The following is a 26,299-nucleotide window of genomic DNA, read 5'->3' as shown; positions in this document are numbered from 1 at the left end:
TTCCGCTGCCACCACCACCATGCCGTCGTGCCGGCCTAGATCCCATCTACCTTCCTGGATCAAGAAGGCGGAGACGTCACCGAGCCGTACGTGTGCACATATCGGAGGTGTCGTTCGTTCGATGCTCGGATCGGATCGGATTGGATATCGAAGGAGTACGACTATGCCAACCACGATCTTTAGATCTTTAATGCTCTCAGTCTACAAGGGTATGTAGACACTCCCCCTCTCATTGCTAGCATCTCTATAGAATAGAACTTGGGTGTTTCATAGGAAAAAGATTTGTTTTGCATGCAAGGTTCCCCATCACTATTGACCCCGACTCGCTTGGCAAAGACCTTTGATTGCCTCTGAAGAAGTTCAATCAATTCAGGAAAGGGGGCTGCTACAACTAGAATTCAAAGGCTGACTCAAAGTCATCAAGTAACCACAAGAAGCGAAACTGCTTTGAGTGCAAATAAGTCAGACACTACATTGCAAATTGTCCTGTTTGGAAAGAAGAAGGCAAGAAAGTGAGCAAGAGCAAAGATGAAAAATATGTTAAGAAGCAGAAATCTAAGAAGAAAGAGATCTCAAGATCCAAATCCAATTACTCATCATACAAGAATAATTCACGTCAATCCCGAGCCTATCTTGGTAAGGAAATGGATTCATAAGCTGGGGAATCTGGTTTTAAAAGAAGCCTTTGAAGCCGCCTCAACTGCCAAGAAAACTAATTCCGACATGGATGGTATTGCGCGTGTTTCATCGCCCACTCATCAATCCATATCTTCGACACTCAAGACAATGATGGTGATGTCTCTACAATGTGCTTCATCGCTAAAGACTCTAAGGTATCCTCAAGGAGCCCCTCTTATGACTCTAGTGTTGATGATCTGCTTACTGATGAATTAGAAGGTCTTAAGAAGCCTAGTTATTCAAAGCTTGCTTCTCTAGCTAAGATACAACAAAGGACTCTTGGTAAGCAAGAAGATTTACTAACAGAGGAAACAAAGAAGAATCAGGCTTTGACTAATGAACATAAGATCATTCAGTCATAGTTTGAGGAATCATCATGAGGCTCTTTCATCTGATCATGAGAGGTTTAATTTTAAATTCCTCAAAATAAAGCAAGATCTAGAGAAATTGAAAGTGGTTCATTTCCCTACTTGCTCGGCAAATTAGTGATTCTCAAGAAGAATTTGTTCCACCTTCATTGAAATGTATTGAATGTGAAATGCATTGAAACATGCAGATCACACTTCTGGCATGTTCTAATGGCGGTAAAGAAATATCTTTTCCACTTTGGATCTTTCGCGATAAAGGATGGCTCGGAGATACGTTTCTGGGAGGACAAGTGGTAGGCAATGTCAGTCTTCGGGAATAATATCCAGCCTTGTATTGCATTGTACATGATAAAAAAATGATATGCTTGAGATGTGCTCACTTCATCACCGTCAAATGTATCATTCAGGCGGGATTTGCTTGGTCAATGTGTCTTGTCATGGCAAAATCTTCTCCGATTTGATTCGATTAACCTGACAAAATGGCGGGAGAATTTTCGCTAGAATCTCACTACATCTAGGTCCTTCACAATTGACTATATGTATCGTGCACTTATGAGTAAGGAGATCCCAGTGGGGAATAATATTCAAATTTGGAACTCAAAAATTTCACTACAAATCAAGATTTTTATATGTACCTATGGAGTGGAGTTGTGCTAACAAAAGACAACTTTGCCCGTAATTGGTAAGGAAGTAACAAGTGTAGTTTTTGTACTCGCGATGAGACAATCAAACACCTCTTTTTCGGTACAAGTTTTGCACGCTTTACGTGGTCAACTATCTAAATAGCGTCCAATTTGTATCCGCACAAATGTATTGGCAATATTTATAGTCACTGGCTGGATAGAATCCCAAATAGGTTTACATCCTAATAAGGGTGGGAGTGTATGTCTTATTATGGTTGTTTTAGATATGTACAAATGGTTTTGTGTTTAGTGGCAAAAATTCCACCCTTTTGCAGGTTATTTTTAGTTGTAAAAAAATGTATGTGGTCTATGCTACAGTACACGGAGTACCAACCGTTGTTCAAGGCAGTGTGTACGCGGTTGAAGCGGATGGTCAGGGAGGTTTTTACCCAACATAAGTGACAACATAATCTCTGGATCGGTCCAACACCTGCTTCGACACTTTATTGTTGTCGAAACGTCGGCTTTTATCTTTTATTTTGTCCGATTGTTGGTGTTTGGTTGTGTGCCTCCTAAGGCCTTGTACAATGCTAGATGCTTAGAAAAATAAATCGGATTTTTTTGAAGCACCAGTGCCTATTTCTAAAGGAGAGACGCCTAGTTAAGCGTCTTCTGTGTATAAATAAGCATCGGTGCTTAAGAAAAGTCTGGTTTATTTCTTTAAGCACATCTCCTAAGCACCTTGCATTGTACAAGGCCTAACTATGTCGAGGCCGAATGTTGATCATCATGCTTTGTATTCACTTGATGCTATATTTAGATTAATAAAACCGTCCTTTATAAATTTAAAAAAAATAAAAATGCTAGCTCCCATTGGAATAAAGAACATCATCAAAGCATTGGATCTGGGATTCATGTCATGTACTAAAACTGATGTCCAGTATAAATTAGGTTTCTGAACCGGTAAACCTGATACAGTGGTGTGGTTAAGATTGCAGCTTCTCTCAAAGTCAACCAAGTTTAGCATTGGATCTTGGAGCCAGACCAACGATTTGAGAAATTTATCCGCTTCGACTCACTGTAGTAACGAGGGCGCTGTTGGGTTGCATAATTTGAATGGCAGAATCTTGGCAGGGACTAGGAAGTCTTGGTCCTCAGAACTACTGGAGTGCATAAATAAACAATCAAACAAACTGACCAGAGCAGAGCAGCTCCGGAAGCTTTAATTTGTTTCTTGAGGATGTTTGTGAGGTGATGTATATGCAGATATGACATGTCCCTCTTCTCCTCTCCTAGTTTCCTCACTCTTTCCCTGCTTTAGCTGCACGATCCATGATCTGTAGTGGACTGATGCAGCCGTGGCACCACTAGCCGCCCTTTAGTATGGCATCTGATCTGGGCTAGATGGCATTTTTCTTCCTTTTCTCCACGTTAGTTAGTTAGTTAACCTTTTCAATAATGGTTCAGATATACAACTTGTGTGTGGGAGGCTGGTCCTACCACATGGTTGCTGGTATTATTGCCTTTTCCACGCACCTAGATTGGCGGATTGGATCTGGAGGTCCTGTGGAAAACAAGTCAAATGAGTACTCTTTCTTGCCATCAAAGCCCTTGAATAAATGTTCTTTTTAGGGTACATAGGTTCCTGCCCCAAGAACAAATGCCCGCTGCTTCGGCAAAAGGAAAAAAACTTGAAGAAGGTTTTGTAATGTACCGGTGGGTACTGAAATATTAATCACTTCAAAATTTTGATTAGATTCAGACTAAATTCAAATTTAATGTAAATTTGCCGACATTTCATGAGTTCTGATTGAGATTAATCAAAAAGAAATCTAATAGTTGGCGAATATTCGCTGGGAGGGGTGGCATTTGCGAACGTTTTTCTAGCAGGTTCTTCAGAGACGCATGGTAATTTCTTCAGAGACACATGGCATTAAAAGAAGATAATTTTGCAGCAAAAATGGGCAGATATTTCCATCTCCTACCACCTAAAAATGCCATAAGAAAACATTCGCTTGCCATCCCCTCCTAGAGTACGTTCGCTAGTTAGTATTTCCGATCGAGAATTTTTGTGGGTACTACTGTTACAGTCTCGAATAACATGGTGATCCTACTGCTACAGGCTCGTGTAACATCCAAATGCTCTACTTTGTGGGTACGTCCTTATCCCTTTCGAGTGCCTACCGAGGAACGACTTGAGTGCGAAATTCGGGCCCCTAAGCTATATGTCTGCACTTACCAATGGTAACCCTTTTTATTACAGAATGCGATAATTTTTTACTACCTTAAATACATTTGTGTATAGAATTTTATCTTCATTCGTTTTGTAGCGTTGTGAACATATGTCCTTTCGTCCTAATTAAGCATTCTCTTTCGGTTCCCGAATGAATGAAATCAGCATACCCTATGTTTCTTGATCAGATCTTCAAACCGGGCGGTCGGTGACCACAAAGTGTTTATATGACCAGATCTTCTCCCAGACACAATGCCCACAAACAGACCTTGATCCATGCCTTTACAGCCGTGCAATTGTAAAGGGAGCTTTCCCTTTTCTCCTGTGTCCTTTCAGGCTTTCACCCCATTGTTTATTTGTCAAGTTGCACCCACCGGATTGTTTGTACTACCAAAAACTGATGCAAAAGACATTATTAACCAAAAAACGGAGACACACGAACCAACCTATGATGACGATGTGTGTTCAATGGGAGGAGACGTTAGAGCAACTCCAACGCGCCGACCCAAACGGACGGCGATTCCGCTTTTTGTTTGTTTGGGTCGGCCCGGCGAACACCCATATCCGCTTTCGCGTTTGGGTCAGCGCATGCGCTCAACGTTGGCCTGACCCAAATTTCAGTTCGTGCGAAAAAAATATAACACAAATATTTCGAAAATAGGAAAAAATTAATGCCGGCCAGAAAGGCCGGCGAGAGTCCACGCGTCCATGTTAGATTAACTGAAACATCAATTAAAACTAAACTACGAGGCGACGCGCTGCCCTAGGAGTCCTCCTCGTCGACGTTGGGGCAGGTGAGGTCGATCAGCGTCGGCGCCGGGCCGGCCCAGAGGAACGCCGTGTTCCAGACTCTGGCGATGTCGTCCGCCGGGGGCTGTGCCGCCGCCGACTGGGCACGGCGCGCCTCCTCCTCGGCCTCGCGGCGCTCCTCCTTGGCGTCGCGCTCTAGCTGCTCGAGGTACTCGCCCTCGCGGCGCTCCTCGGACAGCTGTCGCTGGCGCCATTGCTCGAGGTAGACCGCCTCCTGCACCTTCGTCGCCCCCAGCCAGCTCGCCAGCGCACTGACCCAGCTCGTGCACCACTCCGGTCTAGGAGTAGCGCTCGATGGGGGTCGGCTCCGACTCAGCCTTGGCTGGAGACGGCGGGGCCAGCGACGGCACTACGCAGTCGCCGGCTGCAGACAGCGCCATGGCCTCCGCCATGCGCGACTCGAACGCCGCCGCCTCCTCATCGTCCCTGTGCCGCTCCTCCTCGCTCTCCCGGATGACAGCCGCCAGGGCCGCCTGGTAGGTGTCCTCCGCCGCCTGTTCCTCGTCGCGAACGACGAGGGGCGTCGGCGAGGAGCCATGCGAGACGTCGCGGACGCCGTGCCGCCTGGCCTCCTCGTGCTCGAAGGCGAACCAACACGCCCAATAGGGCGAGTCGACGTCGTCGGCGGAGTCGCGGCGCTGCTCCGGCGTCAGCAGCGCCCGCGGGCGACGCACCTCCTCCGTGTGCGCCCTCGCCGACCGTGGCGCCGCCGGCACTGAGATCCTCTCCAGATCCAACTGTCAGTCTGTGTGGCAGGGTGATGTCGGGGTAGGAGAGAGGGACGCGGTTCTCCCAGTGCCACTTCACCTGGTGTGCCACTTCACCTGGTGCACTGGGACGCTCACGCGCTGCCTCGGCCGGCAGAGGCGGAGGCGGGGGGAGGCAGGGAGAGGGGTGGCGTGGTCCTTGCCCTTGCCTTTGCCGGAGAAGAAACCCGTCCTTGCGGGGGAAGGCGGGGGAGAGGGGTGGCTAGGGTTGCCGTTGATGGGGGAGCAGAGGGTGGCGAGATGGGGACGGGGGGCTTCTGGAGCGAATGAGGACGGCCCTGCCGCACGCTCGGATTAAAAAAGGCCGACCGCAGTCGCTGACGCGTGGGACCGAGCGGAGCGGTCGTCATAAATTAAGCTGACCGTGGTAGTTGGACGGCCGGCAGGTAGGGACGCGGCGGACATCGAGAAGGCGCGCGAGGCATCCGCTTCGCGTCCACACCGACGCATTTCTGCCGTAAATTTGGGACGCAAATGGATCGGCACAGGCGCGTTTTGCGAATGGGTCGGCGCGTTGGACCTCCACTTTTGTCCGCGCCGACCTAAACGGACGGCGGCGGACGAAATGGGTACCTGCGTTGGAGTTGCTCTTACTGTCGACTACGAAAAAGCCTGTGACGAATTTGTGTGCGTTTGTACTGTGTTAAAAAAACGGAGACATGAGAAGGGAAAGAGCAACGGCTCCGGGTTGTGCAAAATAGCACTGATTTTTCTTTGTTTCTTGCAGAATATGATATATACCTGACATGAGTTTTCACACCTTGCCACCGATTCTGAAAGGGCTGGTTGCAAATGGGCCATCCTGTTCCTATATAAACAGTGGACTCGGAGAGAGACTGTGTGTCCTAAGTTCGTTCTCACACATGTGGGGTTCACGACTAATTGCTGGCTCCCCACTGGAATTTGGTTCCCACATGTGCCAAGCACGACTCTGATCTGCCTACATGAGGCCACCCCTCTCTGCCATCAGCTCCACAAGAAGCTGCTAAGAGACTGAGGCGTTCTTGAATCACTGCACACTCCCCTACAAGGTACTTGGAATTCACTTTCCTTTCCTTCTCCATCTACATCTCTCTCTGCTCGCCCCCTTTGTTCCTTCCTCCGTATATTGGTTGAATTTCTCAGTGCTCCGGATGCTCTGTTCGTTCAGAATTCAGATGCAATGCGAGCAGGTCTCTATCATTGTCTTGTTTGCTTGTGGTGCGACCTCTCTTCTGATTTGTTGCATCGAAATCCTGTGTTCCGGAAATGATTCCAGTTCTCCACGGTTTGGTTTGGTTTCTATCTTGGACAACGACAAGACAGGAGCCCAAATCCAATGCTCTATATTTCTTCCTTCTCGTGCTCTTTCTTGATTTGCGCATGGACAGTGACTTGCGTTGCCAGCAAAGAGCCATCCTGCTAGGCCTTTTGCCAACACCTCCGTAGATCGTACGACTGAGACATATGATCCACCGCCAATCCTCGTGGCTTTCATACATTTCTGCTGAACGGTGGTTTGTTTCCCCTTGTTCCAGACATCCCAGAGCAGATAGACAGAAGAATGGAGAGGAAGAAGAAGGGGTGGTTCGAGCGCATCAAGAGGCTCTTCATCTCCGAGCCCAAGCAGAAACCCAAGCCAGACAAGGTATCGTCCCAATCTTGTTTCTTGTAATCTCCGGAAAATTCATGTAGAATTACGGGTGATTCCATGGTGCAAGATTTTCCCGTTCTTTACAGAAGGTGAAGAGCAAGAGATGGCTGGTAGGGAAGCTCAAGACCCAGCACTCGTTTGCCCTGCCAGCTCCGGAGCCGGAGCCGGCGACGGGTCAGATTCAGATAAGGCAGGCGGAGGAGGAGCAGAGCAAGCACGCGGTGGCGGTCGCGCTCGCCTCCGCGGCGGCCGCAGAGGCGGCCGTCGCGGCCGCCCACGCGGCCGCGGAGGTGGTCCGCCTCACAGGACAGCCCTCGCCGGCGCCGGCGCGTGAGGACCCCGCGTCTTCCGGCCACGAACTGTTCGCCGCCGTCGCGATCCAGTCAGCCTACCGCGGATACCTCGTAAGTACTGTAAGCATTGTAGTTGGGCAAGGAAATTAAAGCTGGCTCTGTCTTGTCTTGTAGTAACGCTGTCGCTGTGGGTGCAGGCGCGGAGGGCACTGCGCGCGCTCAAGGGGCTTGTGAGGCTGCAGGCGGTGATCCGCGGGCAGGCGGTGCGGCGGCAGACGGCGGCGACGCTGCGGGGCCTCGAGTCGCTGGTGAAGATCCAGGCCCGGCAGCACGCCAGGGTCGACGTCGAGCACGACCACGAGCACGACGGCGACGGCATGGACGCCCTGCTGAGGAGAGGCCGGGAGCTGTACGCCGCCGCGCTGCAAGTAAGTTTCACTCGCCACTTTTTTTCTGGAAAAAAATAAATAAATGTTTCGCTGGTCACTCTGCGGCGCCTGGTCGATCGATCGATCGTCTGCCGGCCTGTGTGACTGAACGTGCGAATGATTTGCGACGCACATGCATGCATGCGGCTGCGGCTGGATCTGCATGTGATGTGGGTTAAAGTTGGCAGCGGTCACGTCGTCGATGTGTCTCCTTGCTGGCTGCTGCAGCTTTGCTTTGACATCCTCCTCCTGATGTGGATGTGGACCACTACTGACTAGTTCTACTCTTTCTAAATATTTGTCTTTTTAAAGATTTTAAATGAACTACCACATATGAATGTATATAGACATATTTTAGAGTGTAGATTCATTTATTTTACTCCGTATGTATCACTAGAAAGACCAGGAACGGAGGGAGTAGTACGTACACGCATGCATGCATACGCATGCGAAGGATGTTGGTGTTCATGTGCCTGTCGAGTCGAATGTGCGCTGCCTCTGCCTGCCCACATTATTCACTTGCGTTTCGGCACGTGGTGTGTCCGCGGTTCGTTGGTAGCCCGTAGCGTAGAGCCCAAATGTGCCGACTTGCTTGCAGTACGCCATTGCATGGCGTATCATTCTACGGATCTAACGCTCTGCATTATCATTACGCAGGCAATTACTCCCTATTTGAACTAAAACCATGACGAGTAAATTGGAACGGAGGAAGTATATAATACAAAGTACTATTCCCTCTGTAAATAAGCATAAGACATTTTAGATCGCTATAAAACATTTGTTTACAGAGGTAATACTACTGTAGTACCTCATGGGGTCTCATGATTGGTGAGTAGTTCAATATGGTCTAATTGTATTGGTTTTAGCCTGATTTTTGGTAAATTAACTGGGCAATTCTTTCTTTTCTTCTTGATTAATCGATGAAGCAACTCTTTTGCCTCCATTTCGGGAAAAAAATACTACTGTAGTACGTAGCCGGTAAAAATCGGCCCATCAGGACAGGCGTACAGATCCGAGAATAGTACTAGTGCAAGTAGTACTAGAGTGAAAGGAAAAGCGAGATCGCATATTTCGACCGCCGTGAAAAATACTGCTGCGTCCTCATGCCGTGTCGTGTGCCGTCCGGGGGCAGATGATTGATCTCGTCCCGTCCCGTCGCTGAAGCAAAGCCGTGTCCTGGAACGAATATGTGCAGTACTGCTACAGTCGGAGTATATTTTGTTATTCCTCCTCTCCTCATGCCGCGTGATGTGCCGTGCAGGAGCAGCAGCAGCAGAACAGCAGCGGCAGCAGGGGGTGGGACGGCAGCACCCTCTCCAAGGAAGAGATGGGCGCCGTGATGAGGAGCAGGGAGGAAGCCGCCATCAAGCGCGTGCGCGCGCTGCAGTACGCCTCCATCCAAAACGTAAATAGTACTCCAGTCCAGTAATCTCTCAAGTGTCAACATTCCATTCAGGGATGGACGCACGAACTGTGGCTGACAAACAAAACAAACTCTGGCAGGAGAAGATCGGCATCAGGAGGCAGCCCATGTCCAGGGACGAGATGGAGACGCTGAACCAGCGCTGGAGCTGGCTGGAGGAGTGGGTCGGCTCGCAGCCCTTCGACAAGGACGTGGCCGTCGACGTGGTCACCCACCCCCACCCGCCGCCACCTCGCTCCAGGGACTCCCTCGCCTGCCTCGAGGACGACGACGACCACGACGACGATGGCTACGGCAGGCGGCTCGGCTACTCGTCCAGGCGGTCCTTCGGCCGCGCCAGGCGCACGCCAGGGAGGGGGAGCGTCGACGACGGGCTGCAGGCCTGCTCGCCGGCGGTGGCTTTCCCGGGGTACATGGCGTCCACGGCGTCCGCCAAGGCCAAGTTCCGGTCCATGAGCACGCCCAAGGAGCGCTTCGCCGTGCCATCCGACGCATACTCGGAGCAGTGCTTCGCCGACCGCCTCATGTCACCCATCCCGTCCATGTCGCCTATGCCGTCCATCGCCAGCGACATGGGCTTTGCTCGCTCCAGCAGGCCGCCGGTTGCGCAGCGGTCGCCGCGTGTCAAGGGGGGGCCGATGACGCCGTCGAGGATCCGCTCCAGGAGGTCCCCGAGCCGCCACAGCTTCGGCTCTGAAGCCGCGCTGCACCAGATGCAGCTGGAGCACTACACCCCTATTCGCTAGACACAAACAAACTTCTTTGTAATGTGACCAATGCTGCCTTGTTTGGCGGGCTTGCTCTCTCCGGGTCTGACCATGGAAACCTTCTCAAACTGACCGTGCTGTGCGAATGCAATATGGATCTGCAAACTTTCAAAATGATGGACGTGTGCACATACAACATGGAAGAACAAGAGAATTCAGTGATGACTTTGCAATAGCAGCTAGTATTCTGATCAACGTTTGTGAACAAGTAACATCTCTCAAGGTCTATTAGGTGAATGAGTAGCCGCCGATCCAGCAGCAAACTCCTGGTGGACACTTCAAGTGCAAGCAAACATCAACGCTTCAAGAGAGCTTCTTTTCTTCATAAGGGGACCATGCATCTAGACTACAAGTTCCTCATCTACTCCCTCCGTTCCAAAATAGATGACCCAACTTTGTACTAACTTTGTACTAAAGTTAATATAAAGTTGAGTCATCTATTTTAGAACGGAGGGAGTAATAATGTAGACATGAATAGACAATGAGTGAACATTGGTGACAGCAAAAGGTGTAAAGATCCCTTTTAATAACCATAGATTTTCTTCGGTGAGGGAAGGAGTGAAACTCACATGAAAGCTCATCACTACTTGATCATGTAGAATTCTAGCATCTCTTGTTCCACAGGGTGAGTCTCTCCCACTATAATGAGACAGTGAAGGGGTGGTCCAAAATCAACATCTAGTAGTTTCTTCATGGGGCCAGCCACAATCTTCTGATCATCGCTTCCAAGGCGAGCTACACCCATACATAGCGAATCTGGACCATATGCTGGAAATAGATAGATCATCTTTTAGTGTTCATTTTGCAGTAAGACTCAGTTTAATATATATATAGTAAACAGAACATCTAAAGCACTCTTAAGAATATCATTGTTGCAGAATTTAGAGCAACTCTAGCAGATCCCGCAAAAGCTCGCCGGCCCTTAAAATTCCGTCCGTTTTGCAGGATCTCCGTTTTTTTCGGCCTGAACAGATCCACTAAACGAAGCCCGGCCCCGTAAAAAATTTACAGGCGGCCCTCAAATCCACCCCTCCGGAGCTATATGTACGGGGTTGGCCGGGTTTTAGGGTTAGCAAACCCTATCCCCTCCGCCACAATCCGCCCGCGCCGCCGCTAGACCTCCCCAACTACAAACAACAACAACAACAACAACAAAGCCTTTAGTCCCAAACAAGTTGGGGTAGGCTAGAGGTGAAACCACCTACCCCAACTCCGGCGACAAATTCCGCCGCTTCTCTCCTTATTTTCCTTCTCCTTGATTGCCGGTGGTGCTGCAGGGTGTGGCAGCCATGGCGGGTCGCCTCCGCAAGCTCCCACGGCACGACGCGGAGGCCAGCAGCTCCAGCCGGCCCGCCGTCGAGCCATGGCGCTCGAAGCAAGCGCGCGACCACGGCCGGCTCTCCCGGAGCGGCGGGCGGAGCCCTTGGGCCGGCTTCCACGAGCTCCACGACCAACTCTTTCCGCATTTTCAAAGTTGCCAAGAGGACGATGCGTAGCTTGTCGCAGCGGAGAAGGCTTTGGCAGCCGGAGAAGAATGTGCCGCCGACCGTCTCACCGTTGCCAAGGAGGAGGCCGACCTCGCCAACGCACTCCACAAGTCTGTCGTGAAGTTCTACCTCGGCGTCGACGAGTGACTGTCGACTTTATGTTTAATTTGTAGCGCAAAGATGTTTAATTTGCTATGTATGCACTATGGTTGTGATGAAGTATTTTCTAGCGCAAAGATGTTTTTAAATTTGCAGTACGAGATTTACAGGATCTGTTCCGCCGGGGCCTTCGCGTTCCCACAAAATCGTTTTCGTGGGAACCCTAAAATGATTTTGCAGTACCGGATTTTAGCGGATCTGCTAGAGATGCTCTTATCAGGTTGTGACATTGATCAGAATGTTCCAAATAAAGCTAACTCGTAGGAAAATAAGTTAACAAACACTAGAAAATACCAGATCCCCCATGCAGTTCCTCCACCTCCAAAAGCTGACTTATTGCAGTGTTCACGGTCATGAATCTTGCTGGTTCGTACACTTTCTTTCCTCTGAAAGCAAACATCTCAATTATACAAAATGGCAAAAGACTACTTACATCACACAACATTGAGCAAGTCTTTGGGAGGAGAATGCATAGACAAGACACTAGTGCATATCTAATTCTCGTTAGAAATATTTTGTTATTCACCAGAACATACTTCAAAGATAGAAATTACGTAAATTACCTGCATAAGGACTCAAGTGTTGGCTCCTTAACACGGATGTCTGCATTGGATAAGAGAACTACTAAGTTATCTGATAACATGAACCCGTAACCAAGCCCCATTAGCAGCAGCCGATAAGTGGTAGTAGTAGTAGTATGAGCACTACTACTGAAAACAAATTTGCCGTACGTTCAAATCATCAGAACTAGTATATCTTAACTTGAAAACCAAGTGATTGGAGGAGTGCCAGTTGCTGTTAAATTACAAGAAACCATGACTAGGAAATGTGTAAATGTCTAGTAATGGTGTATATTCATCAGAATTATATCATAACTTGCAGACAAAGTGATAGTAATTTCACTATTACAAGAAACAGTGACTAGGAAATGCGCAAATGTCTAATAATGTCACACAGTCATCAGAATTATATCTTAATCTTCTCACGGTATATAAATATGTTGAGCATTTGTGCATTTTTCATAAAAAGAATAAAGACCCTATCCTGAAGAGAAATATTAACAGGCAGGCATGCCATGTATCTCAGCCTGTCATGGTCAATCTCAGGAATACCAAGTGCTAAATGTTGTTTGCATGGTTCAAGAAAGCAACACCAACCTAGTAGGCAAAGAGTATGCAAGCCAAGTCGACGACTGTTCTGAATTTTCTCGTAGAAACTATCCGGTCTCCATGTCTCTGTGAAGAAAGGTATAGAGATGGTCTCTCCATAGCGGTAAAGTTGCAACCCACAAACGCCAATAGCATTCATGACAGATGCATTGTGGATAACCTTAACCTCTACCCCCATGTTCTTGGCACGAACAACCAAATCAGTGTGTGTGGTCGCCCTGCAAATTTCATCGCAATTATGTGCAGGTTAACGTTCGACTTATTAAACTAATATAAAAATCTGTGAATACAACAAGAATATGACACATGGGAGAAAGTCTACACACTTAGCTTACACAATGGCATGTACAAAAACAGGATCATGCATCCAGGGCAAACATGTGAATGGACAAAGACAGAAAATAAATAGCATGGATACACATATATAAATGCACAGTCTGTTTGATTAAAGGCGCATGCAAATAAGTGCATATATAGACAAATGCACAAAAACATGCTTGCGTGTGGGATGTGGCAGTTGCTTGTTTCCCTAAAAAAAAGTCTAGAATTGAGACCAAATACTTATGCAAAACACAACCAGATCATTATTAGTATAAATAAAATAATTGACCACACGAGCATCCACATACGAGCAAATGAGCGCACTGCCAATAGCACACTGAACAGAATCGCACAATATCGAAGTCTCTGAAAAAATAGAAATGAGCACGCATATCCTACACGCGCACGACCCAACAGAGCGAGCCAATCCAAATACCGGAAGAAAGCGTGGCAACCATTACCCAAACGGGTCGCCGACGACTAGGAAGGCGACGTCGGCGTCCGCGGCCTCGCTCAGCATCTGGTCCGCCCGCTCCTCTACCATCTCGCGGTCGGCGACCGTGATCTCCTTGCCGTACATCTTCTCCTGCAAAGAAACGGGCAGCAAAGAGAGGTGAGGGACGACTCCTACCCTGGTGCGGCCGCGCAGACATTTGCGCGAACAGGTGGTGGCCATCCAAGAGAAGAGAGAAACCCACGAGGTTGGCGAGCGAGGCGGGGTCGAGGCCGAGAGAGAGGAGGGAGGTGTAGGCCTCCATGTAGACCTTGGCGCAGCGGCGGACGGCGTCGAGCCCCCGCACCGTGATGTCGCGCTCGTCGCCGAGGCCGAGGCCGACTATGTAGAGCATCGCCGCGGTCGTTCGCTTTCTCCGTGCTCTGTCGTCTCTCGTGCGGAGGGAGGGTGGGGAAAACTGGCGACTTGCGACTACTACACAACACTGTTCGGCCGTGCTGTCGTCCTATACTATACTCGGGATTCAAAGCGAAACAATTAGGGCAACGGGTAAAACCTGTATCGGTCCGCTTGTCGATTCAAACGTTAGAGAAACTCCGAAACAAGAAAAATCAGAAGAATCTTTCCCTCTATTGACTATCAATCCGCGTCTTTGACTTCTATTAGTTTCTTTTCTTCTTTAGAATTCTTTGGTCGAATGAAAGGAATTAGAAGACGAGGGGTATAGTGAAAACCAATAGCGATTCATACAAGCTAAATCTTTTAATCAATGGTGGGCCAATAATGATTTTTTTTGGATCTCGGCACGGATTATGACTTAACTGATGATCCATCCATAAGATAGATCGGCGGCTACTCCTCCGATGCGAAAGTAATTGTGCAACTACATTGATTTTAGTAAAGGGCGCTTTAGATGCACGTGGTACCAAATTAATGCCAGATAAAAAGGTTTTTTTTAACTTGTGGGAATGTGTTCTTATATATTGATAGGCTTTTGGTTTACACGACCAATCGCAACGAGTGCTTGTCAAAAAGCTTTTGTAACTAATCGTGTAGGGGATTTTGAGTTTTCAAGAAACTGCTCGAGTTTTAGCAAAAGTTGCCCTATGAGGTCGCATTGATTGGTTGAAAGGCTTGAAAGAAAACGTAGTACTGGGAGGATTATACCTGGCCGACCCAAACGGACGGCGCTTTTGTTCGTTTTTTGTCTGTTTTGGGTCGGCCGCCCGCCCGCCGTCCGCCCTCTTTTAGATTTGGATCGGCAGTGCGTCCAACGGGCCGACCCATTTCATGACCGCGCGCTTTAGATCATGCCAGCGGCCATGCCGTCACCCTGATTTTGGCGCTCCAGCGGGCGGGGGGGGGGGGGGGGGGGGGGGGGGGATCGGCCTAGCGCACTGGTTTTGGCTCTCCAGCGCGCGGGAAAGGTTCGCGCGCACGCCGCGGCCGGCGCTCGTTATAAGAAGGCGCTCCCTCCACACTCTGTCCGTTGCCCACTCATCTCGCCCCCTCTCACTAGCCTCGCCGCCTTTGCGCCACCATGTCGATGCGCCGCCTAGGCGCTTCAGATTTTCGCGGAGTCCGCGAGCGCCGCTCCGGCGCCTTCTCCGAGATCTGGTTTGGTGAGAAACGCCTCATCCTCGGCACCTTTGACACCGCAGAGGAGGCGGCCTGCGCGCACGACGCGGCGGCGTGGCGCCTCCAAAGGCCTCGTCGGGATATGAATTTTCCCGACGTGTCGAGCCAGCGGGCACAGGATCTCGCGCCTCTCCCGCGGCTTTTCACCGACTAGGATCGTCGTGTCCACCGGAGGCGGCAGCGTCGCCTCGCCATCACCGAGATGGACGTGGAAGCCATGGTGGTGTGGCGCGAACGCTTCCCGCAGGACATCGTCGACGAGCGCCAGTTCTACAAGCAAAGGAGAACGGAGAGGGACGTGAGGAGGACGGAGCGAGCCACCTATCGGGAGGACAAGCGTGCGCGGAAGCAGGCCGCTCAATTGAAACTGAAGCTACGAGAAACGTCGGGTTGGGACTTCGAAGACGAGCAGCATGCTGACACCTACATTCAGACGTCGGAGGAGGACATTACCGAGTCGGAGTCGGAAAGCGACGAGTAGGTTGTCTTTTCTTTTATCTATGTACGCTAGAACTATCTATGTATCCTTTTTTATCGGAAAAATGGCCAGCGGCGTCGGCGACGGCGGGCGAGGGTGTGCCATTTGATGTGGAGAGGCCAATGTGCCACCGACCAACGGGCCCAGGGAGGACAGAGGGCGAGCGCGTGCCTCCGTCTTGTGTCCGCGCCGACGCAAATCCGGCTCAAAAATGGGCCGGAATGGGTCGGCAGGCGGACGAAAGCGGACGCGCGTCCGTTTGGGTCGGCAGGCGGACGAAAGCGGACGCGCGTCCGTTTGGGTCGGCACGTTGGGCCGACTTTTCTGTCCGCGCCGACCCAAACGGACGGCGGCAGACGAAATGGGTCGCCCCATTGGAGTTGCTCTTACTTCCAAGGTAACTATTTGTAATCGCCGAGCCGGCCGAAACTGGGTCGGACGCCTCGCTCGCTGACGCCCTTTGCGCCATCATGCACGCGACACGTCACTCTGGGCCCACGCCATCGCTTTCTCCTTCGTCTTATCTCCCCCGATACAGCAACATCCACTCATTTTGCGCCCATCTCTTTCCTCCCAATTCCCCTTACTCCAGACTCCCGGCCATGGTCAAGCACCGCAATCTTCCCCGGCGAGCGACTTTGCTGATGCAGTGCTCACGTTGCTCCTGCCTCCCCATGGCTGCGGCGCTACAACCGGCATCAGGCGGTGCTACATCCGGCGGTTGGCGAGCTGCAACCTGCACGGGGCCGGTGCTACAATCGACGGTCAGCAAGCTGCAACCGTGTTGTCGCTGTCAATGTTAGAACCAGCGACGCAAAAAGCTGGAAGCAACGGCGCAAAGAGCTACAACCGGCAAACGATTTTGCTATGTTCATCATGGCGGAGCTGTGACCCCGCGACGACGGTGACTTTTTTGCTGCAACCGTCGTCGGATTTTGCTACCGCCGGCGAGGTAATTTGCTACATCCATGATGGCAGAGCAGCGACGACAATGACCATTTTTTTGCTACAACTGTCGGTGTTTTTTGCTACTATAGGTGATGTATTTTGCTACATCCGTTCAATGTCGTTTACTAGTGGTCGACGATCGCAGCTAGCATCGACGACGAGTGGCGGCAGCGACACATTGGGTGTTGCGGCCATGGAGCGACAACGGCGGGAGTTGCGACAGTCTGAGGCGGAGCTTGCAACTGAAATTGAACTAGCGAGAAGGTTCTCCGGCGAGCAGCAGAGGGGCTACAAGACGGCGAGGTGCAGGCGCCCGGCGGCCGGCAGCTGTTCCCCTCGCCGAGATGGACACCAAGGCGGAGTCGCGGGGCAGCGGCGTGGGGATTTGTTTGGGGGAGATTCGTTGGGAGGAAGAAGATGGGTCAAGGGAAGGCTAGATCGGGGTTGACTGGTTCTTTTTGGACGGCTGTAGTGCACCAGATCGAACGGCTGGGACTTGACCGGTCGAAGCTAGCGCCAGTCCGCCGGCGCCTAGCACTGGCCTACTTCCAATTATGTAAATCAATAGTTCAAACCGCACTCAAAGGTAGGGCATTTCCTTATAGAGCCTCACATAGCTAGGTTAAGAGATAATTGAGCATGTCATGACATTGTTAAGATTTCATAAAGACCCTTATGACCTTGTCATGTAAATGGGTCTTTTTTTTAGAAACACTAACGCCCACACGTGTGGGCATTTGCATCTCGCCCACACGCATGGATCAACGTCGGTTTGAGTTTGCATGAATCTTGGCATATTTTTGCTGCCACGTAGGATTGGGCCGGTGTGTGGGCATTCATTCAGTCGCCCGCACGTCCGTTTCCACACGGGGAGGTGTTGGTGTGTGGGCGTTTAGTAGTTCGCCCACACGCCAGTTTTCAGCGCACACAGAGGGGCTGGTGTGTGGGCGTTTAACAGTTCGCCCACACGCCCATCTCCTCTCCCACACCCAAAGCTATCAGTTGCCATGTGTTTTGCAGGGTGCATGGAAACTACCCTAGTATGCTTGTAAGCATATGGCAACTCTCTCTTTACTCGAACATGTTATTTTGCCATGTCTTTTTGTAGTGCTACATGGCAACTGCCTAGTGTTTAGTAAATGGCAACTCCTAAAGATACCACCGCACCCACACGCCCGTCTCCTCTCCCACACCCAAAGCTGTCAGTTGCCATGTGTTTTGCAGGGTACATGGCAACTGCCCCTAGTGTGCTTGTAAGCAGATAGCAACACTCTCTTTACCCGAACATGTTAGTTTGCCATGCCTTTTTGTAGTGCTACATGGCAACTGCCTAGTGTTTAGTAGATGGCAACTCCTAAAGTTTTCAAATCATAGCAACTGTAGTAGACCAGATCACACATGGCAACAGCTGCAGTTGTCCAAAAATGGCATCGGGCACTTGACCTGAGATGGCAACTGCAGTTGAGCAACCATGGCAACTTTAGTTGTCCGACATGGCAACTGTAGTTCAGCAACATGGCAACTGCAGTTAAACGAACATGGAAGAGGGTCCGGACCATGGCAACTGCGGAGACGCGTGGTGACAGTCACGCGGGGCATGCGAGACCATGAGGTAGGAGGCCTGACGTACGGGCGCATGGGCGTTATCTATGTTGCCCACACGCAGGCGTGTGGGAGGGACCGCGAGGCAAAAAAGAGACGTGTAGGTATTACTTGTTTTGCCCACACGTAGGCGTGTGGGCTGGTTCTTTTAGACACCACACAAAACGTGTGGCGAGACCCCTTAACGCCCACACGTGTGGGCGTTATCGGCGTCCCTTTTTTTAGGCAAAACAAGAAGGGCTATGCAGGCATCCAGACCGCTACCATGTCTGCTCCCAAAAATTCCGACCCACCTAAAAAACCTTCTCGTCCCTCCCACGCTTTTCATCCAACGTACGTGTCACTTTCTGTACCGTATTCATGCCAGCCCAGAGCACGTAGGGCTGCATTGAAGTGCCGCTACGCTTTTATATTGATATTTATTGCATTATGGGCTGTTATTACACATTTTGGTACAATACTAATGCCTTTTCTCTCTTATTTTACAAGGTTTACACAAAGAGGGAGAATGCCGGCAACTGGAATTCTGGACCGGAAAGGAGCAAATCTGAGAGACTTATTCTGCACAACTCCGAAAGTCCTGAAAATTTACGGAGAATTATTTTGGAATATAAAAAAAATATTGAGCTAAGAAAATACCAGAGGGTACCCACCAGGAGGCCACAAGCTTGGGGGCGCGCCCTACCCCCCTAGGCGCGCCCCTGTGGCTTGTGGGGCCCCTGTCAGGTCTCTGGTGCCCATCTTTTGCTATATGGAGGGTTTTGACCTGGAAAAAATCAGAAGGAAGCTTTTAGGACGAAGTGTCGCCGTCTCGAGGCGAAAACTGGGCAGAAGCAATCTAGGGCTCCGACGGAGCTGTTCTGCCAGGGAAACTCCCCTCCCGGAGGAGGAAATCGAAGCCATCGTCATCACCAACGATCCTCTCATCGAGAGGGGGTCAATATCCATCAACATCTTCACCAGCACAATCTCCTCTCAAACCCTAGTCCATCTCTTGTATCCGATCTTTGTATCAAAACCTCAGATTGGTACATGTGGGTTGCTAGTAGTGTTGATTACTCCTTGTAGTTGATGCTAGTTAGTTTATTCGGTGGAAGATCATATGTTCAGATCCTTAATGCTATTTAATACCCCTCTCATTATGAACATGAATATGCTTTGTGAGTAGTTACGTTTGTTCATGAGGACATGAGAGAAGTCTTGTTATAAGTAATCATGTGAATTTGGTATTCGTTTGATATTTTGATGAGATGTGTGTTGTCTTTTTTCTAGTGGTGTTATGTGAACGTCGACTACATGACACTTCACCATGATTTGGGCCTACACTACAAAAAAAAGACACATCCGTGACATTTTGGGCCGAACGAAAATTTCTTCTGTCATACATATGACACTTCTATGACGATAATTGTGACAAAACCCGGTATCATCATAGATGTGGTGGGCTCCTACTTCTATGACAAAAAATCATGACAGAAAATGGGTTTTTCGTCCTGAGCGGGCCGGAGACGCAGCTGCATGACATTCTTTGGGCCGTCCATGACGGAAAAAACCGTGGCAGAAGCGAGGGCGAGGAAAATTTCGGCGAGTTCCCGGTTACGGTGGGAGGTCGGGGGCCGAGCGATGCGCATTTCTCTCGTAGACGTACGCGCGTGTGTGCGAGGCGTTGGCTCTAACTGAACCCGAGCGAGGCGTTGGGCTCTAACTGAACCCGAGCGATTGCACTGCAGGCTACGCGTTACTGAACCCGAGCGATCGATCGATGGCTGTTAACTGAACCCGATCGAGCGATTCCTTCGCTACTGCTGCTAACTGAAGCCGATCGATGCTGCCTCTGGGATGAATAGTGAGCGTTGTGGGGGGGGTTTGGATGAACAGTGAGCGGTGGCGTTACCTCTGGATGAACAGGACCCCGTGGTGTGGAGGGCTGGATGAAAAGTAGACGATGGAGGGGTGCCCGTGGAGGGGTGGTTGAACAGGACCCCGTGGTGTGGAGGGCTGGATGAACAGTAGACGGTGGAGGGGTGCCCGTGGAGGGGTGGTTGAACAGTAGCCGGTGGAGTAGCGCGCGGTGGAGGCTGCATGAACAGGAGCCCGTGGAGGCTAGAAGAAGTCGACGGTAGCCCGTGGAGGCTGGAGGAGGTCGACGGTGGAGATGAACAGTATCCCGTGGAGTCCCGTTTTGCGGTACGCCACACCCCTCCCGATGAACAGGACCCCCGTTTCGACCGTAGGAGGTCCGTTTCGTCAGTTTTGCGGTACGCCACACCCCTCTCGATCAACAGGACCCCTGTTTCGACCGTAGGAGGTCTGTTTCATCCGTTTTGCGGTACGCCACACCCCTCCCGATCAACAAGACCCTCGTTTCGACCGTAGGAGGTCCGTTACCTCCGTTTTGCGGTACGCCACACCCCTTCCGATCAACAGGACCCCCGTTTCGACCGTAGGAGGTCCGTTTCCTTCGTTTTGCGGTACGCCACACTCCTCCCGATCAACAGGACCCCCGTTTCGACCGTAGGAGGTCCGTTTCCTCCGTTTTGCGGTACGCCACACCCCTCCCCATGAACACGACGCATTCCATTGCCTCCCCATGAACACGACGCATTCCGTTGCCTCCCCATGAACACGACGACGACGCTATTTCTCCGTTCCGACCCAGCAATGTACACGAGCCCTGGCTGTACGTATGCGCGAGTAGGCGTTCGAGACCCCGCCCGTATGTACACATACGTGGCCGTATTTTCTTTCTTGCACCCTGGCCGCTGTACGTACGTGTACATGCTACGTGCGCGCCTCTACTACGACACGTACGCGCCTCTACTACGACATGTGCGCGCCTCTACATCCACCAGTATATATGTACGTACACGTTTGCGACCAGAATGACAACGCTATGTACGCTTCGACCAGGTGGGTCCCGACTGTCAGGCACTTCCTTGCCTGCGAAGATGTAGCTGGTGGGTCCCAGCAGTCAGGGGGGCGAATCGTTTTTTTTTGCCCGGACGCACTTCCTTGCGTGCGAAGATGTAGCTGGTGGGTCCCAGCAGTCAGGGGCAAACTTTTTTTCGCGAAATATGGTGGCCCGTCCGGTGGGTCCCCCCTGTCAGGTGGAGGAATAATTATTTTGCACGTAATAAGGAGGCACTTCCTTGCTGCAGCCGTGGACACAGCTGTCAGCCTCTCCACGTATAGTCCACGTCCGATGGAAGCCGTTCCTTGACCACGTTGACCACGCCACGCCGAGAGCACCAGGGCGGTGGACGACGGCGAGGCCTAGGAAGGGGACAACGCGGAGCCGGGGAAGACGCGGTAGTGGATGCCCACGCGTAGAGGAGTACGAGGGTTCACTGGTTCGCTGCGGTGTGAGGCTGCCGTCGCCGCAGAATAACATGTGGTGTGGGTGAGTAGAGGGATGGCCTGGCCAGCGGTGGGAGTAGTAGGGGGCGGTGAGGCCTCCGCCGCATCGCAGCCGGCCACGGGTGGCAGGAGCACGAGGCACGACCGGCGCTGGTTTGGGCGGCTGGAGCAAGAAGACCAGAGGTTAAAGAAGCACTACGGCCGTTGGATGGACATCGTACGGTCACTGGAGCTAGAATCGTGCATATTGACTAAGTTGACAAAGCCCTCCGTCCCCGTCAACTTAGTAGGCCCACAAGTCAGCTTGCCACTATACTGGGTCCCAGCTAACAGGGGGAGTATTCATTTTTTTTGTGCGTAATAAGGAGGCACTTCCTTGCGTGCGAAGATATAGCTGGTGGGTCCGAGCTGTCAGCGGCGGTAACGTCTTTTTCACGAAATACAGAGGCCCTTTCGGTGGGTCCCTGATGTCAGGTGGAGGAATCAATATTTTGCGCGTAATAAGGAGGCATTTCCTTGCGTGCGGCCATGGACCCGCTGTCGGCCTCTCCACGTACAGTCCACTTCAGATGCATGTCGGTCGTTGACCACGTTGACCAGGCCGCGCCGAGAGCACCAGGGTGGTGGACGACGGCGAGGCCTAGGAAGGGAACGACACGGAGGCAGGAAAGACTCGGCAGTTGTTTCCCACGCAGAGGGGAGTACGACTGTACGAGGGTTTACTGGTTCGTCTGTCGTCGCCAGAGAATAACAGCAGGTGTGGGTGAGTAGAGGGATGGCTAGGCCAGCGATGGGAGTACGGTGGGGCGGTGAGGCCTGCGCGGCAGCACAGCCGGCCGCGGGGAGGAGGGAGCAAGCAGTCCCGCCGGCGCTTGTTTGAGCGGCTGGAGCAGGAAGAGCAGAGATTGAAGAAGCACGACGGCCGTTTGATGGACATCCAACAGTCACTGCTTGTGCGTCAACCTTTTTTTTAGGAAAGCCTCAAATCTGTGGAAAACAGCATACAGCCCATCTGCCATTATTTCTAATAATTTATAGCCCATTTGCTAATTCTTAAGGGTTTTTTTGGAGCCCATATTCTTTTTGTTAGCATTACAGCCCATATTGTGGCGGTTAAAAAATTATACGAAATTTTGCATATTTCGGTGCGGTCCGAACTGATTTTAATCCCGAAATTTCGACTCACATTCAAACTGATTTTAAAAATAAATGTATATCAATATAAAATCCAACAAATTCTCCACGCATAAAAATTAATGTAATTTAAAATCTCGAAATGAAAAAAATATATTTGAAACTATTTGCCGGTTTGATGTGTTTTAAAAATGTACAGCCCATTTCTCATTACTGATAGGCCATTTTCTCGGCCAGCCGAATGAAGCTCTCCTCGTCTTGAAAGATTTGCAGCCCAACAGGCCTGACAAAGTGACTTACTTGGCAAATCACAAAAAAACTGGGCTATGGCCGTGGACCCAACTGTCAGCCTCTCCACATACAGTACTCTTCCGATGGAAGTCGGTCGTTGACCACATTGACCATGCAGCGCCGAGAGCACCAAGGCGGTGGACGACGGCGAGGCCTAGGAAGGGGACGACGCGGAGCCGGGGAAGACGCGGCAGTGGATGCCCACGCGGAGAGGAGTACGAGGGTTCACTGGTTCGGCTGCGGCGTGAGGCTGCCGTCGCCGTAGAATAACAGGGGGTGTGGGTGAGTAGAGGGATACCCTGGGCCAGCGGTGGGAGTAGTAGGGGGCGGTGAGGCCTCCGCGGCATCACAGCTGGCCACGAGAGGCAGGAGCACGCGGCACGACCGGCGCTGCTTTGGGCGGCTGGAGCAAGAAGACCAGAGGTTGAAGAAGCACTATGGCCGTTGGATGGACATCGTATGGTCACTGGAGCTAGAATCGTTCATATTGACTAAGTTGACAAAGCCCTCCGTCCTCGTCAACTTAGTAGGCCCACAAGTCAGCCACCCACTATGGTAGGTCCCAGCTAGCAGGGGGTATTCATTTTTTGGTGCGTAATAAGGAGGCACTTCCTTGCGTGCGAAGATATAGCTGGTGGGTCCGACCTGTCAGCGGGGGGAACGTTTTTTTCGTGAAATACAGAAGCCCTTCCCACGTGCAGTGCACGTACAGTGCGTAATAAGGAGGAACTTTCCTTGCGTGCGACCATGGACCTCGTGGGTCCCAGCCGTCAGGCTGTCCACGTACAGTCCTCTTCCGATGACTCTCGTATGTTGACCACGCCGTGCCGAGCGCACCGAGGCGGTGGACGACGGCGAGGCCCCAGACTGGAATGACCCAGAGATGGGGAAGACGCGGCAGTGGAGTCACAGACGGAGAGGAGTGGGAAACTTGACTGGTTCGGGTGCGGGGTGGGCCTACACTCGGCAGAGAATAACAGGAGGTGCGGAGTGGAGGGATGGCCTGGCCGTCAGCGGGGTAGCGTTTCGCTGAGGAGCGCAAAACAACACCGCTGGACGCCGAAGGCTGGAGCAGGCGGTTCCGGCAGCGCTGGGGGAAGAAGACGAGAGATTGAAGAAGAATGCCGGCCGTTGGATGTAAATCCAACGCCTTCTTAGGCTTCGACCTATTGGCCCACATGTCAGCCAGTCCATTTGTTTTTTTAGTCCATTTGGTGGGCTGGGTGAAACAATGATGTAGCATCTATGCAACCCGTTTAAATCCCATTTGCATTTTTTCTCGAAATCCGCGGACTTGCTGGGCTGGGTGAAAATATCATGTTGGGCTAGACGGAGAAATGTTATAAAAACATAAGCACATGATTGCACGTCAGTAATCTTTGCAAGCTTATGTACGCAATCACTAGGAGTTAACTTGCCAAGTTATATATAAACAATTATTATTATTATTTTGTAAGAACTTTCAACTTACGAAATAAAATATCATTTTAATTTGATGAGTTAATAGTACGTGGGGTATTATTATTTTTTAGGCTAGACGTGGGACAGTTGAGTTGGTTCTAGGGGAAAGTACTGGGAGAAAACTCAGTTTACATCGAAAAAGAAAGTGGGAGAAAATTCAGAGACCTGCTGGGTCCACCTGAGGAGGGGAATATGTTGGGAGGAAGGAGATTCAAAGCATGGCAGCCGAGTGAACTAGTTTTTTTACGGACAAGTGAACTAGTTTACATACATAAGCAAATAGCCACTAAAAAAGCAATCAGGTTAATGGGTTCTTAAAAGAAATATTTCGGACAAAACAGATAATTACGACACATAGGCTAATGCATGAAACACTCAGATGATAAAGGTGCTTATAAACAGATAAAGTACAACATCTAGACCTTCCTGGCACGCTTGATCATGACGCTGCGGCTGTCCGTGTACTCGTCGGTTACGAGAAGCAGACACGCCCTCATGTCCAAGATCTGCCTGTACATGTCGTAGCATGCGTATGCGTCCTTGGCCGCGTAGGTTATGTAGGCTAGATTCAGAGGTACCTCCCACGTGTTCAGGTCGTCTTCTTTCATGTTGGCATATCAGGGGTCGATGATGGTCTCAGCGAGGTCAACCACGGAGTCCTTTTCCTGCCCATTGCTGATGATCTTGTATTGCTTCTGGATGTCGACAAGCTTGTTGCACCAGATGGCCGAAACGTCGTGTTCTTCCTTCTCTCCACCGTAGCGAAGGTGCAGTCGGCGCTGCCGATGAAACGGGCGAATGCTCCAGAACCTGGTGCAGCCATAGGACTGAGGCGAGGCAGAACTTCACCGAGTCCGTATCGTTGGTGTACATCACATTCAACTTGGTGCAGCCATAGGACTGAACGGCGAACTCAAAGGGGAACTCCTTGCTGAAGTCCATATCCAGCAGGCTCACCCCTCGGATCGCCATTGGAGTCTCTTCGAGTGAACGAGTGTGTAGGCGGCGGCAACAGTTCGTTTTTCAGCTCTTGGGGAACTGGATTCAACAGTAAGCTGAGTGTGTACAGGCGACAACAGTTACTACCCCTCCCTCGTCCGCTGCACGGCCGGCAGAAGATGCACCCTCGGCCACACGTCGGTTCACGAGCGGGTCTGTATTGGTACTGTAATAACAGGAGTTAGTGGTCACTTTACTTAAATTTAATTAGCTTTAATAGAAATTTATACTTAAAACAAGCAATGCATTCGCTCGTTCCATCAGTGCCACAGGATCAACATGCACAACAATTAGAATTATTATTCTCAGGACGCACACGATTAGCACATTTGTCGCACTTCCACAAAGATAATACTACCAAGTTTGAACTGTTTGTTATGGTTGTTGTCCTCTGCATCATCATGCCGTGTTTCCCAGCTTGCAAGATTCAGAACCAACAAATAAGATCCAAATAATAAGTACAACAAAGATGCCTACACATCTCATTGATTCCCAGCTTGCAAGATTCAGAACCAACAAATAAGATCCAAATAATAAGTACAACGAAGATGCCTACACATCTCATTGATTCCCAGCTTGCAAGATTCAGAACCAACAAATAAGATTCAAATAATAAGTACAACAAAGATGCCTACACATCTCACTGATTCCCAGCTTGCAAGATTCAGAACCAACCCATTAGAGCCTTTTGATAAAGTGAATATCGGGATTAAATCCATCTTGGCTAGCCATGTCATACAATTGAAGAACTTGGTGAATGCTCTTGACCGTCACAACA

General features: G+C 50.6%; 2 protein-coding genes across 5 annotated transcripts; one reads left to right on the top strand and one right to left on the bottom strand.

The window, feature by feature from the left end:
• The first annotated feature begins 6,254 nt into the window (after positions 1-6,254).
• On the top strand, positions 6,255-10,188 carry LOC109767418 (protein IQ-DOMAIN 3). 4 transcript variants are annotated; one of them, XM_020326172.4, is made up of 6 exons: positions 6,255-6,510; positions 6,997-7,106; positions 7,202-7,516; positions 7,603-7,833; positions 9,095-9,238; positions 9,337-10,188. In XM_020326172.4, exons 2-6 carry the CDS (start codon positions 7,023-7,025, stop codon positions 10,000-10,002), a joined length of 1,440 nt encoding a protein of 479 aa, XP_020181761.1. In that variant the 5' UTR covers positions 6,255-6,510; positions 6,997-7,022; the 3' UTR covers positions 10,003-10,188. The 4 variants fall into 4 exon arrangements, with proteins under 4 accessions (XP_020181761.1, XP_020181760.1, XP_040245786.1 ...); XM_020326171.4 differs by having other exon boundaries at positions 7,199-7,516; XM_040389852.3 differs by lacking the exon at positions 6,255-6,510 and adding an exon at positions 6,539-6,651 and having other exon boundaries at positions 7,199-7,516.
• On the bottom strand, positions 10,178-14,162 carry LOC109767419 (probable diphthine methyl ester synthase). The gene is made up of 6 exons (XM_020326173.3): positions 13,858-14,162; positions 13,621-13,745; positions 12,827-13,056; positions 12,233-12,272; positions 11,964-12,055; positions 10,178-10,791 (listed from the first exon to the last, which is right to left on the bottom strand). Exons 1-6 carry the CDS (start codon positions 14,005-14,007, stop codon positions 10,607-10,609), a joined length of 822 nt encoding a protein of 273 aa, XP_020181762.1. The 5' UTR covers positions 14,008-14,162; the 3' UTR covers positions 10,178-10,606.
• Positions 14,163-26,299: the final 12,137 nt, after the last annotated feature.

This window comes from Aegilops tauschii, chromosome 5 (genome assembly GCF_002575655.3).
Source record: "Aegilops tauschii subsp. strangulata cultivar AL8/78 chromosome 5, Aet v6.0, whole genome shotgun sequence".
NCBI classification, from domain to species: Eukaryota; Viridiplantae; Streptophyta; class Magnoliopsida; order Poales; family Poaceae; genus Aegilops; species Aegilops tauschii.
This window is presented reverse-complemented; position numbering and strand designations above follow the sequence as displayed.